The sequence below is a fragment of the Strix aluco genome, chromosome 1 (assembly GCF_031877795.1).
Source record: "Strix aluco isolate bStrAlu1 chromosome 1, bStrAlu1.hap1, whole genome shotgun sequence".
NCBI classification, from domain to species: domain Eukaryota; kingdom Metazoa; phylum Chordata; class Aves; order Strigiformes; family Strigidae; genus Strix; species Strix aluco.
Window position 1 is genome coordinate 122,858,898 of NC_133931.1, and position 15,461 is coordinate 122,874,358.

At 38.4% G+C, this 15,461-nt stretch overlaps 1 protein-coding gene across 4 annotated transcripts in view; it reads left to right on the top strand.

The window, feature by feature from the left end:
• The window catches only part of ARHGAP21 (Rho GTPase activating protein 21), a 120,219-nt gene that overhangs the window by 38,752 nt on the left and 66,006 nt on the right, over window positions 1–15,461 (top strand). For all 4 annotated transcript variants that reach the window (XM_074833833.1, XM_074833851.1, XM_074833825.1 and 1 more), the window contains one exon: window positions 11,245–11,427. In XM_074833833.1, coding sequence (XP_074689934.1) covers window positions 11,245–11,427 — 183 coding nt within the window. The remainder of the gene's footprint in view (window positions 1–11,244; window positions 11,428–15,461) is intronic.

Below are 15,461 nucleotides of genomic sequence, written 5' to 3' on the forward strand. Positions count from 1 at the left end.
AAATAGATTTGTGTTAAAATAGATTTCTTCTCTCCCCACCCCAACCTCCAGACAGATACAACTGTAGATTTAGTCATCTATATCAACCATTCTTACTGACATATTCAATGCAAACTGTGAGGAAATACGCAGATCACATATGATCACTTCATAAGTCAACATTCAGAAGCTTCTGGATTTGCAGTTAAACAGAAAATCCTGTGGACAACTTTCTCCTCTTTATCCTCTTAGTGTTATCTCTGGGCATAAAGATTTAAGAATATTTTTCAGGTTAATGACTTCACAGTCCTTTTTTTAAGCATCTTCCTCACATTGTATCTTTGTAAATGAAGTTCTTCACTGAAAAAGCTGGTTTCTTTCTTCCTCTGCACAATAGATTACAAATTTAGGGTTTTGAAATAATGTAACTTGGGTGTTTGGATATGTGGCTTTGCATCTGTGTATGCTAACTATCTTTTTTTTTGTACGAAACTTAAGCCTTTTCACTTCTGAGTTTAAAGCTTTTAAAACCGAGTGCGTTAATTTGCACATTATATAGTACGTTCAAATTAAATATCTTGAAACACATGACCAGGATTATATTTAAGTGGTGAATTTGTCTGCAGGAGTTTATTAATAGTCTCTGTATTAGAAGGCTTTAACACTGAGTAGCTCAAGCTGTATATTTAAAGGTTATTTTTGAGGAGGGAAGCTGTGTATGTGGGCATGTAAAGAATCTTGATACATTTATCTTAGAAGTTTTGTGGTGTTTTGAGCCATGTTCTGTGTGTTAAGCTTCCTAAGAAACTTACGTTTGATACAAATAGGTCTTCTCTCACCTCAGTTGTTCTTAAAACTCTCCCCATGTGTCTAGGTAAATCTTTTGCAAACAGAGTCAAACTCTGGAATAACAACTCACTTGCAATAACCATGTTTTTTAGGGTGACAATTTGGATTTTGACATAGAGGATCAATTCTCTGATCTTCCAAAGGCTTCCATTTGGCTTTGGGCAGGTCTGAGACATTTCTGTTATACATGAAATAAAATCTTAAGCAAATCTGCAGTATTGCAGAACTGAATGATCTTAAGTCTTAACAGTTTGAATTATCAGCAGGTATGGTGATGTGTTTATGCAGATGAAGTGGTGTGGCTAGTCTCTAAATTATCTAATTTTCTTGTTTTTAGAACAGGTATGTTGAAAAGGTCAGTAGCTTCAGTAAGAGAAGATCAACCTCATACATTCGATAGAGAGCTGGTGTAAGGTGTATTTCTGTCCCAATGCTGAGTCCACAAAGTAATGCCCTTACTCAGCATTGTAGCTGCCTCATGGAGTAGGCTAGTCCAGGCACAGAAGTTTGGCACAGGGACAAGGCTGTGGAAAAGCAGGGACTCTCTTGGGTGGTTTGGCCAACTTAAACCATGTCCTTGTAGAGTTGATAATTTATTGAACCAAGGCATAGTCTCTGGCTACAGTGGAGAGAAACACTATGAACTGAAAGAAAAGGTAGTTTCAGAGCCGACATTATTAAAGCTGTGGTGTATCTGGTTATTGAAATGGGGTCTGTGCAGGTCAGGTTTTAGACTGTGCAGTGATTTTTGTCTTAATGGCTTCTGCAAAACTATTTCACATGTAAATAGGTATGTTGTAATAGTCTGAAAGTATAGTGGAAGCTGTCTGGTATGTTTTGTGTTTGGTAAAGTCCATGTTATTCTAGAAAGCAAAAGAGTAAAAACTCTGTTGAAACTCATTCCTGTTTCTGTAGTAGTGTGCTTAACTGGCGACATTGGCGGTGTTTCTTACTGTTCTCTCCCCATTTGTAGGAAGCAGAGTGGGTCAGGGGGTGACTCATATCGGGTCTATCAAAAAGTTCCCGTAGGCCGAAAGAAGCACTGTAAGGCAGCCCTTGACAGGTGGTGACTGTGCAAACCACCCTCTATCACTTCTGTCAGACTGCTGAGAAGGCTCTTTTATCATGCATGGAGTAACCTCAAACATTGTTTCAATGCTAAGGGGCAGAAGCATGCTTTTGTGGTCTCCTGTCTCTGATATTTCTAGATCAGACTGTAAGGTGAGGACAAAGCATTTCCTATTCCTAACAAGTAACAACAGAACAAGCAGAGAAGGAAAAGCTTCAACTTAGCTAAATTAAGATCACATGACATTTTGCTGTTATGCTACCAGCCCTGCAGATGTTTCCTTTCTTTCCAGTTTAAGGATGTAGCTGTTAAGAGGGGAGGCTTTTGCTAATGAGCCTATAAGAAAACAAGGAAGCTCTCAATTTCTTTTTGTTTTTAATGTTTTTCTGACTAAATTTAATACTGAACTCCATGTTTATTATTGTAAATACTAAATGCAAGATATAAACAAACACACATTGTGAAAATAGTTTGCATCTCTGTCCTATGAAGTTCCTATAATTTTTACTCTTGTTTCTTGGTGCTGTTGCTTGAAATTGGCTGTTACTCTGTGGAAGTATAAGGCATGATGTGCTTTTAAATAGCTTTGAAAAGAATCTTGGTAAAATAGTACAGTTTTTGGACGTGGACAAGCTACTACATATATATGCTTACATATGTGTGCACACACAAAATACAGTATCCTTTTTTGTGTATATAAGTGTATAAAAATAGACATTTATATGGTAGATTAGGATAATTGAGTTGAAGTATGCTAACATTGCTAGTATCTAGTGTTTAAAGGGAGATCTGATAAGTTAGTTTATGTATACATCTAGATAATTTGGGAGTTAGGTGCTAAGACTGGAGAAGTCCTGTTTGAGCTGTGGTGGAACACTAGTCATGCCAGACCTGATCTTTCTCTTGGTGAAGTTAAGAGCGTAGTGCAAAAAGTCCAGGTATCAGAACTACAGTATAAGAAAAGCAGAACTTGCTCGGGGTGGGGAGGAAGGCTATTTCAAGTCTAGCTAGGCTTAGTATGTTGAGATTCTCCCTGCTTCAAAGTAGAGAAACTTTCTGGCCTGGTAAGCTGATGCTCCTTTCATTCAATCAAGTGTGTACAGCTATGCTCAGATTACAGAGCCAATTGGTGTCACTGCATTTAATCCAGAGCCAGGTAAACTGAACAACTTTCCGTTGAACAGACACATGAAAGCATCATTTTTGAGATCATTCTATTTCAGACTGTCACGTGTCACTAAATGCTTGAGTGGTTTGCCAGTGTAAAGCTAGTTACATGTGTTGGGATGGACAGACTTGATTACAAATCAAGAAGAAAGAGTTTTTCAGGTACAGGCTTCCTCTAACCCTTCTTGCTTTTCTGTGTTTGAGTTCAGGGGCAAAAAGGCAGCATAGATGTGTGAGCATTTTAAGGTCGGGGAGGAAAGTAAAGGTCGCTGTAGATAGCCTTCAGCTTTGCTTTTCAGGTCTTGTGGAGTAGTGACGAGACTGACATGAGCATGAACTGCCGTGCTTTACAGAGCAGCCTTTCATGAACAGGAGAGCACAGTAAGGAAAGTCTGAGCTGTGTAATAAGCTGCATGTGTGGAGGTTTTTATTGTTTGTTTTCTGTGTGCGCCTTGACCTTAGTGAGAACTGAAGTCCTTTATCTTGAAAATACTGTTTCTCCTTTGAATGATTGTGTTTACTACAACAGTAGTTATAAAAGTACACAGAAACACATGTCCCACTGTCCTTCTCATTCCACCCCCAAGCCAGCTCGGTAGCCTGCGTGGTGCATGGCAGTAATGCATGTTTCCTTCCCTGTGCCTCCCAGCCATCTGCCGAGCTGGCACAGACACTTTGATTTTGAAAGGTTGCAGATTTCCCACTTACTTCATACATTTGGAGTAGTCACATATTGCTTTCTTGAGCCTTTCTCCTTACCAGGGCTTGGTTTGAGGGCATGATTTATGTATTTTATTGAATTGGCTTAATCAGTTCCGAGATGCATTTCAAAGTCTGCTTGGTGTCCTCGCCAATCTCTGCTACAGGCAGGCAGCAACTGCCTTTGTTACTGAATTAAAAGAATATTCTAGGTTTGTATTCCATCTGTGTGGGATTCACGCTCCTAAAAGAGATTAGTAGGTTTGCTGCCAGGACCACCTCTTAGCAAATACCTGAATTAACTTCAGTTAGTCCCCCAAGAAGGACCTGTTGCTGTGGCAACCTGGGCTTAGTGCCATAATGGTGCATTAAAATGCTAAAAAGTGGGCTCCTGTGAAGGAGATGCCTAGACCTGTGGTCCATCCAGCAATGTTCTCATCTTTCTTGCCCTGCCCTTGCTCTGAAATGTCTCGTCTCGTTATGGCTCTCAGCAAGACCCATGAGGGGGCTGCATGAGGGAAAGCTGTTCACAGAGACTGTCTCACTGCTGCTGGGGGCTGCTCAGGGCCTGCCTGACCAACCAAGTTGAGCAGAAAACATGAGGAATGGCATTGCCCATCCTCACTCATTGTCTTACGGCAATCACTAATAATTTATTTCTGTTTCCTTGTTGTTTGATACTGAAACCATTCCTTGTAGTAACTCCATCTGGAGTCATAAAGGATTTGGATCTTGTTCTAGAGAGATTGTTGAGTTCTTTGGTTTGTTTGCCTTTATTATCCTTTCTAGTTACTGCATCCTCCTCAGCTGTAACTCAAGAGAAATGTTAGTGTTGGGGAGTCTCAGCAAATATCCTGGACTTCATGTATGGATAGCACCTGCCCTTTAAGAGATGAATGGCGTCCCCTGGTGACTCTGATAGCTGACACTTTCCCTGAGTTTTGGAGTTGGAGAAGTCTTCCTCTGGAAACTGATTTGATTGTTGGGTTGTTTTTGTTTTTGTTTTTTTTTTCCTTCCTTCATGACGAGCTGCTGCATAGAAGAGCTGTGCCCCCCAATTCCAGAAGCAGACTGTCATCGTCTGCTGTTAGCAATGGCTCCAGAGAGGGCCCTGACTGGACCAGTTTTAGCTGTCTCTGAGTGCTGTCTACTGATAGTTGTGTGTGTGAGGACACACACTCCATTTATCTCCACATCTCAGCTTTCTCTTGTGGTGAGAGTGGTTCTGTAGCTGTTTGATCTTTTAAGCTTTGAGGGCTTGTTTGCATCTTCATTTCCAGTTTCAGGTGCTTCATGGCAAGGCGGCCTCCTCTTGATAACTACTGAAAACAGGCTGAGCAGTTACTGGCATTGGGTAACCAAAGTCCTTCCTTGCAGCTTTCTTAAATATGCAGCACTGAAGTGGGCAGGATGGAGACAGATTCCTTCTGTCTCATGCTCTGAGGGTCTTGCTACCAGTCAGTAGGTCCAGCACAGTCTGTTGGGTGGGATCTGCTGTCAGTGTGGGTTTGGAGATACTGATGGTTATACCTTCTAGCTACCTTGCAAGGACAGAAAATGATGGAAGACCTTTTTGAGGGAAGGACACTGTCAGTACATATACTGCCATATTATACTTCCTACTTGAACTTCTGTCCTTGCCAACATCCTTCTTACCTGTTTAGGGGAAGACTACAGGATTTTTGTCAAGCATAAAAGTCAGAAATTTGAACAAGTGGTTATTTGACATGGAGACGTAAAATTGTTATGTATGTTTTGGCTTTTCTGCATTCCAGTTTTCCTGCTTGTCTCTTTGCAGAGATTTTTTTCAGTAAGAGATAAACATATTTCCTGAGGCTGAAAGTGATGGAACTAATTTGCTTGTTTTGAGGAGAAAGCTGTGTCCTGGATACTTGGAGGATGGATTTACTTAAGCTGTCACCTTTGCGTCAGTAACTTTCTTTGACCGGGACTGACTGACTTCTGTATAAGATACTGTTTGTACATTCCAGTTTGATTTAAAGATGTTAGAAAGATCTTACCTCACTATGGCTTGAGACCATTTCAGTACATGATTATAGTATTTGTCTTTATAAATGTGACCCATCTCCCTTGAAATCTTTGATTTATGAGCTTGAGGAGAACTGAAAGGAAAAGATTTGGTTTGCACCTTGTGTGAATGATTCTATCCTGCTTTTGAGGTGCTACTAAGATAAAATATTGACTGGCTTTCTTGGGATGTACCTCCCTATTACTGCAAATGAGGATGGAGATGATGAATCTCAAAGAGAAGCTGTATAACCTTTCTGTCTTTCTCGGATGTTTCTTAAAACAAGTCTTACCTGTTTTAAGAACACAGAGGAGCTGTGTGTTTTGGAGGGTTTGTGGTTGTTTCCTATCATATCGGACCAGGGGAACCATGTGTTCTCCAGTGGATTAAAGTTTCACTCTGAGTTTGCTTATGCGCAGGAGTCCAGGTCTGTGACCACATGAGAAAATTACAAGGGTCTAGGAGATGTGCTGTCCTCTGGGCATGATACATTTCTTTGCTTCATTGTTTCTGATCAGAGAGGTGTACCAAAAAAATTGTTTTTTTGAGGTACATATTTGTTATTGCTTCATTTGACTTTGTCAGCTTCTAGCAAAGTGATTTGAAGTTCTTTATATGTTTGAGACTAAAAGGGCCAGTGGTTTATTATAACTTTATTTAAAAATCATCAGTTAAAGAACCTGGTTTTTAAAGAAACAAAGGCTGACTTGCAGTGAAACATGCTGTTGTTCTGGGGGTAATGTTTTCTTGCACATATAGGCAGGGTTTTTTCTCCCATTCCGTAGCCCTAGCCAGAAAAGACCTTTCTTTTTTTTCTTCTCCCTTTTCTGTTACCTTTTTAAAGGATGTTATACTTTGTCACATTAAAATAAGATCAAACTGTTCTAGAAAAGTCTTTTTTCTCTGAAATTGCAGATTTAACAGGGCAGTTAACTAAGCAATAGATACTTGGGTACAAATATAGGGAAAATAAATGACCCAATACAAGGAATACCACTGTTCTCAAGTGAGCCCAGCATTTATTATAGCATTCGGAATATCCTGTTGGTGTCTCAGGATGATTTTAGGGATTAATAACTATATTCAAGGTCCTTTCTTATTCTGGTTTATGTCAGTAGTTACTAAAAGAAATTGTGATGGCTGTTGAATCAGTAAAATCAGGTAACATCAGCCCATTTTCTGTTCAGTATACATCCATCTAGCTGAACTGCAATTTCAGGTATCACATTTCTTGGTAGACTAGCTAAAAGTTGAACATTGTTAATTGCAGCTGAAGCAGACCCTGCTTAGCACGGGCTGTCTCCGTGCTCCTAATGAGGTATTGATAGGTAAGTCCCCTGGTTGGTCTGGTGGATGGGGTTTTGTTGGTTGATTTTGGGTGTTTGGGTTTTTTTTTAAATACAGATTTAGGTTTCAGAAGATGTAGTTTAGGTAACCCTTACATTTACAATGAGACTTTTATTTACATAATTTATTTGTGAAGTGTTCTATATGGTAAAAAAACAAAACAAAGAAGTTTAAAACAGTGTGGAGCAAATCTGGATGCCAGTCCTAAGTGTCTTTAGAAATAATTTTGAACTTGCGTACTGAACACAAAGATAAAGATGAAGATCCATTACTCACACCAACTTTTAAAATGTCTTGAATGATTTTTCAAGAATCAGTAGTGCAGTGTATCAGTTATTTCCTGTGTTCATTGTTATTCATCTATTGAAGACAGTATTCAGAACTCAAGAGTATACGTACTTACCTGTTTAGATAGTCAAGAAGACGATCTTTATTGATAACTTGTATTGTAATTACCTGTGACTGCCACTTAAGGATTTTTAGCATTCTCAATGTAGGTCTGTCTGTAAATTGATCAGAAGATTAAAAATCAGACACGCTTCGGAGAGCATGCAAGTTGGATGTGTTTGCCTTTTAAAAAAAATTTTTTTTTACATGGATATAATGGGAAATTATTCATTTGATATTTACGTTTAATTGGAAATAGTATAATTTGCAAACATTTTGCTGATTTTACATAATTTACAAATATTATTTGCTGATTTTACATAATTGTGTTATTGTGTGTTAAGCTCCCAGTGAGTCATGTAGTCTTTAAGGTGCCACCTGATTTTTCATTGCTCAGAAAAGAGGGTTAAATACAATATTAAAAACAAAGTATGCATTTTACAATGCACTTAAGCATCTGTTGAATGTCCTTGTAATTGCATATAACAGGAAATGATGCTTTAAGATACTTTGTGCAGAAACCTTGTATGAAGAACTCATGAGGGAAATGATGCTTGAATCACTTTTAGTAGCCTGGGATTCTTCAGCCCTTGACTCGATTGTATGCATTCTGACTTTGATTTTGAGGATTGACTCTATAGAGAATCAAACATACAGATCTTCTGTGAGGAATATGGCAAAATAATTTCTGGTTTGTTAGATTTTATATGAAATGAAAATAACATAAAGCATTCATTTTTCATTCTCTTGAAAAGCAAATGAGTCTACCTGAAAGACAAATAACCTTAAGAATATGAGGTATTTATGTATTCGCAACTTGATTACTATAATTCTTGGTTTGCAAGGAAAACCATGTAGGAACTCTTCAGTAACATATTCTTGCCTATGCTAGACATTATCTGTTTCTTGCTTGTTGTCATGCATCCTTGTTTTGTTTGTGTTTTTGAAAACTTGTTCCTTTTCAAAGCCTTCTCTGGCAAGGGATATTCTGGTGGGTATGCTGTAATGCTGTAGTGGACGTGTCACTGGGTTACTGAACAGATGTTGTCTCTCTTTATAATTCAGATTGTTTCTTGTTTGTAGTGGTGGCTGAAAGTTGCTGTTACTGAACATGCTTCACGTTTATTATTAATATTGGCTTTTCTTTTTCCCCATTGGCAGACCTCACAGGGGGTCCAAGTTTGGCATGAAGGTAACCTTTCACTTCTGGCATGCCCTGTCAAGAAATATTTGACTGGGGAGTACCATTGTTTATGAATAGCTGTTAGTTCAGCAACTTGTATGAATGCTAAAAATTTATGTGAAATTACAAGGAAATTAGAGGTTCTCTTCTCACTACATTTCTCATTCTCGTTTCTCAGACCTAGTGAAGTTCTCTGACTGTATTTTGAACTCCAGTTACAGTATTCCTATATGTAAACTTCAGTGATCAGTTGTTATACGTACTGAAATTACCTTTGGCTAGTTAAGGAGGTTTTTGTCAGGAAAAAAATGCAATATCGTAGTATATTGTAGACTTGGATTTTTCAGTGCTACATTTATGTGTGCTGTTTACTTAACTATAACAATAGGTGTTTTCTTATTAACATTTCTTGATGTTGTGTGATGCCTGTGGTTGTTTGAGGGTTCAAAGCTTTTGCATCAAGCATTGCCTGTAAAAAATTTGAGAGGAGAAACAAAAGATTGCAAGGGAATGTTAAATAGCTGCCCATTGCTTAATGGAGGAAATCACTGTCATTTTTTAAAGGCCAGTGATATTTTTTTATTAGGAGCTATTTCTTTTGAATTTACTAGGATCAAAATGTTCTTACGGACTTCAGTTTCTGCTCATGTCATGAGATTGAAAGACTGAGAAGGGACATTTATTTGTGTGGAACTGAAAAAATGCTGTCATGTTCAGAAGCTGAACAGGTTTTTGGGGAACACTTCAATAAAAGACCCCATCCTTAGCCTAAAGGCTTATGTAACGTTTACTTTAATCTCTGCATTGCTTGAACTTTAAAGCAGAACCATTCATCTTGGCAGTTCCGTAGTTCTCCCTAATTTTTCATTTGTTAGTCATCTAATTGCACACTCTTTTCAGTTTTACACTAACAATTTAAAACGTGAATGAAGATGATAGATGAGGACAGACTAGGCTGATATCAAGTCCTAGATTATTTATTATTGTTCTTTCCAATATCTGCTGATAATCCTTCCAGGCTGTTCAGAGGAGCAGAGTCCTGTCTGGGTGCTCTGGATTCTCTGTGTTTTCTGGTTCCAGAAGTGACTCCATTTCTTGGCTTGGCTGTAGCACCAAGACCCTTCTTCATTTGTATGGTTTTTCCTTTGTGAAGAACAGGGTTGTTGGAGGTAGGGAGGCTGCTCTTTGAAGCACTGACTACTATTTCCTTGTCCTTCCTGTTGGATGTACTAAGGTGTTGGTTTCCAAGGGCAAACCATAGCATCTGTGTAGAAATGTGTTGTGTTTTACATACCTGAATGCAGAATGTTGTTCTGGTGGGTCAAGTATCTCACCAAGCAGTTGCAATGTTTTCCTTATAGTAATATGTGTTGCTATCATTGTTAGAGTGGAAATGCTTTGTCTTCTCTGTAGATGTTGACTGGAGTTGGCTGGGCCCACCTTGTCGATAAGCACTGTTTGAGATCCCAGGTGTAAGATTGGAGCAAAAGAGATTATTTTGGAGCAGCCTAGGGAGAAAACCAAGCAGTAAATTCTGACACGTATCAGCCAGTTGTTGAGCCACAGTAGCAGAGCTACAGGAGGACAAGACGACTATTATTTCTGTTTGAATACCCTTTGAATAGGCTATAGGCTCTGGTATCTAACTTTGTTTCATGCATCGTTGAACAAGAATATTTGGAGGGGGTTCATAGGTTTTTCTTTGTATGTCTTCTGTCTTTGATTTGAAATATTATGTGTGGTGTGGCTCTCACTTTGAAAATAGAAATGGAAAATTTCATATAAGGCTGAGAAGATAAATATTTTTATAATATGTTTCTTGAGTCATAGATATATAATATCACCCTTAAGAAAAAAAAACTAAGATGTGTTGTTTCTGCATGAGAGAAGGGATTGCAGTAGGCCTATAAAAGGAAACTAGCCTTTTTTTACTTGTATGTTTAGAATTTGCATACTGAAATGTTCAGAGAAAGTAGGTAAGGGTGGAAAAAACAAAGGTGAAGTCAAAGCTATGACTAGAGGAAAAGTATGTCTTGCTTAAGAACCCTAACCAGTTTGAATACGTTCTTCAATTCTGTTTTACTTGTTTTAAGTGAGGAGATACTAGTCAAGAAAACCATGCTTTCATTGTAAGTGAGGAAAAGTGGAGTTGGTTTTGTATGTGTGTGAGCTATATGCATGCAGAAATGGGGTCCCAGAGGACACATTTGTACCTAAGTAGAAAGCAAATAAAACATGCAAACTGTACACATTTCTCATGGTTCATTTGAGTCCTTCACTGTTGTACATTGACTTTCTTAATATCTAACTTCATTTAAAATTTAAGAGTAATTCTATATGTGATATGATCAGAGGTGTAATGCTGAAAGGGATGCTGCTTTACAATATACATTTCTTTTGAAAAAACTGGTGGTCATCAAGTTATTTTGGTTATTGGGGACAAATCATATTTTCAAGTGTACAGGAATGTTCAGTGTGGTTTTTTTTGTTTTTTAATTATCCAAATTGCAACTTCTGTGTGTGTCTTTATTTTAGGCATCAAAAAATAAAGATGGAAAAGAACAGAGTGAAGCTATATCACCATTGGAGGAAGAAGAAACTTTCTCTTGGCCTGGTCCCAAAACTGTCGTGCTCAGGAGGACATCTCAGGGTTTTGGCTTCACCTTAAGACACTTCATAGTTTATCCTCCAGAATCCGCAGTTCAGTTTTCTTTTAAAGTAAGTGAAATTAATAATGATTCACTTATAGCTTTATTATACTTGTTAGGGTCAAAAATCCAGCTTCCTTGAAAGTAAACATATGTATAGATGTATTTTACAGAGATTAAAGATCCCTTGTGTGTAAGGTGGGAAGGCTCACTTATTGCATCCTTTGATAGCCATGCACTGATCTGTTGCAAGAAAATAGAATTGACTGAGTATGAGTTCACTTGAGTTAAAAATACTTGTAACCATGGGTAAGACCAGTGGTTATTGCAGAATATGGGAATACTTCTCCGTACCGAATTCTTTTACCCAAAGCCAATGTCATTAGTCTTTATACCTTTTAAAGTGTGGGCTTCAGGGGTGGGAGGCTTGGGTTTTTTCTTTGGTGGTGGTGTTCTTTCCTTTTTTCTCCTTCCGGAATTGAGTTTTGTCATACTATCGTACTAAGAGAATAGCATGGAAAAACTCTGAGTAGCCTACAATTAATGTATGTTAGAAAGATGTGTTGCATTTCTGTGTTATGCTCTTACTGTTGAAGAGAACAACAATCTGCAATTCCGTTAGTCAAGAGACAAATACATACAAATATATACAAGCCTATATTAAAAACTTCCTTAAATAAAAAACTGTAAAAACCGTAGTACCTGATGTTGAGAAAAAGTCCATTTAATAGTGACAGAAATTTGAATATTGAGAGAGGGTTTTTCCTTGTGAGTTCAAATAATATTTGCTCATTTTAAAGTCATCAAGTATGCAAGTTCTCATAATCCATGCCATCTCTCAGTTTTTTGCTTTTGCTTTTCAGTTAGGCAGAAGAATAGATTCTTAGCGAGGTGGGGAATGGCTATTGAAGCTTCACACTCTTTCTAGATAGCCATTTAACTCGTGTCTCTGCAGGCGTCTTTCGTTAAAGTTGTCTTTTTTGACTGTCCTCAGTGGCTGTAAGATTTCTTCGGAAGCAGAAAAAGCTTTGCAGGAGAAAGTTGGCACATTTTTCCAGTTAACTTGAGCTATTCAGCCTGCATTGAGTGCCCAAATATTTTTCCCCTTGATAGGAGTCACTGAAGCTAACTGGAAGTGAGACTATTAGCAGTATCAGGTGGTCCCAACATTTCTGTCCTTCAGCACAGGTTATAGAGAGTCAGCCAAGAGCAATCTCTGGTTGAATTCCAGTGTGATACAGAGGAAGGAGGGTGGGGAAGCCTTAGCTGAGCAAAACAAATCACAGGTACTTGTTAGCATCTCCCAACAACCACCCTTACTCACGTTGCAGGTGAAAATTAAGTAACATGAGCATTATTAATCTCCTTAACTAAGAAGCAACTGACTAGGTTTCTTCCTGAATGTATCACTAGATCTCTCTGAGGAGGTCGATATCTTTTTCACATGCAGAAGGAGATAGGCACAAGGAAGGACAAGGAATATAAAAAAGGAAAAGAAACACCGTCCCATCCCCTCTCATTCACCTCTGATGATTTCTGAGAGACACTCAAGCAGTACGTAGTGAGCCTGATACCTGTAAATCTCGAGATGTGTCTTGAAGTTCTACCTCCCTCTTTTTCTGCAAGAGAGCTCTTAGCACCTTTTTTTTCCCCCTCTTGTTTCTTCTCTGATATGTCAGCATCTGGTTAATTAATTCCGATTTCTGTCTTTTTGAAAAGGAGATAGTGAGATGGTTGGATAGTTGTAATCCATCTATTCAGGGATTCAGATACATCTAAAGATGATAAGGTTCATTTGGACAGAGCCCTGGTCAATGCTTCTGTAAATTAACCTGAACCATTATATTACTTTCTTTTTAATGTCTGTGAGGTGGTAGAAAAAAGAACAGATCTTAAAAAGTGTTACTCCTGGGTCTTCATAAGATGGCTTTTATAGAAGTCTGTATACCTAAGTTATGGTACTAAAGAATGAAATTCACCTATTGTCAGCCTGATCCTAATACAAGGCAAATCCGTTTTCTCTGCTGTTCTTACTTGACCAAAGATCATATTGGTTACCAGCTAATTACAGTGTCGGTCATTGATTCTAAGCTCAAGTATCATTCCTCTTTCTTTCCTCATTGATCAAAATTGTAAGGGCCTTAGAAGGCAGAGATGTTCTGTTTTGCACACCTTAGAGGTAGTATAATGATGGTAACTGTGATTTGTTTTTCTGACTGTCTTGAATCTTGTAGTAGCCTTGTTCCTTCTTCACACCTTAGAATACATGCAGCTACCTCTAAGATAGAGGTTACAGCTGGAAGTTAAAGATGCCATTGACATAACAGCCAGAGTTACTCAATCCCCTACTAGTTTTAGAGCCACAGACCTTTTGTTATCACAGGTGTCAACCTGATGTTGGCAATTTACCTCTACATCAGTGTAGACGTCTTTTTTTGACCCCACGGAAGGCTTTGCATTCTAGCTCTTTTGATGTCTTTCAAGGTAAGCTTGCCCTAGTATCTCTAAATCTTTCTGCAAGTCAACATAAACTGATAGAGGTAGTGAAGAGAAAGAAAAGTATCTAAAAGAGCTTTCTTTCAAACATTCTTTGTGGATATATATGTGTTTGGTTTTTTTTTTTTTTAAATACCTACTCCTGGTTCAATTCAGAAATATCTAGTGAAGATCTCTCCATTAAAAGTTCTGTTCCTGTTGCTTGCAGTTTGTGTGTGTTTGAAAAGCTGTTCACAGGTCAGGTGGAATCCTCTGGGGAGAAGAGGACAAGACTCCTTCATTGGGGATGAACAGTGGGCATCTCTAGGATAGAGAGCATAATGCTCCTAGGCTGCAGGGTGTGGTAAAATCACACCACAGCTGGATATTCCATGGGAATGGGAAGAAGAGCTTCCTACAGGCTGGAGAAGGCAACTTGGAAAGGCACTGAGGTGAATTTTCTTGGAAGCAAAGAACTCTACCCCAAAGGATGGATTGAGTGGAGAAGAGTGGGTGTTAATTTATAAAAATCTTTAAATTAATCTGTTCTCTGCCTAGGTGCATTTGAGGTGTTGGTTTTTTATTTAAATTTCAAGAAGTTTTGTTCTAGTTGTTAGTCTCATAAAACCTATGTTCAGTTGAAAAGCTTTTTTTTCGATTGTCCTGGGAATGGTCACCACAAGGAATAGGTCTAGGCAGATCTGCCTCAAAGCTCTGGCTGACTGGGAGTCTCAAAACACACTTTTTGAATATATTAGCACCTAATAGTACTTGTCTTATCTTCAGTTCTTCAGGTGATTTTTTAAAATTTTTTTTTTGGTGACATCTTCCCTTAATATTTCAGACTGGAGGCATACCTAACCCTTCCTATTCAATAAGGAGAGAGGTGTGAGGCTTCTCCTGATACTCAGAAGTGCAGAGCACCAGGTTAACAGAATGAGGGTCATTTTTGTGCAGAAGCGAAGTCCAGCTTACGTGAAATTCTAGCTATCTGGTCCATCTCATGGATGTCTGTTGCAGCACTTCAGCAAGGGTTTGTTTTGTTTCAGTGCTGATCAGAAAAACACAACAGTGCTAAACTTTCATTTTACTTTTAAGGATGCTGTTGACTTTTTCTGAAAAATAAGAACTGTTCAAAAACTGAGTAAATAGGTGGAGTCATGTTGACCAAGAGGCTTAAGGTTTGGTAAGGGTAAGCTCTAGTTGCAGATATTTCTAGCCTTACATGTACAAAGCTGAGGTCTGCCTTTGTTAGACTCCCACTGTCATCAATGTGAAACTACAATTCCTGGTCAGATAACTAGACCAGTGCTCTGACTGGCACTGTCAGCCACCTGAGTTAGATGTGAAACACGCTTGTGCAACACCTGAATAAGCAGGGTGAGTTTCAAGACTAAAACTTGATACCTTAGTGACAAGGTGACAGTGACCTGCACGACTGCGTATGAGGGGCATCTGTAAAGCTTTTTCTCCATTTACATCTGACTGGAAGACAGGCCTTACTTGCTGTTATTGAAATGATTGAACATGATTGGTTATAATCAAGTCAGGGAAGTATCTCTGCATATTTTAATACTGAATACTAGTATGTTATATTTAATGTACATTATTTATATTTTTATTATATAT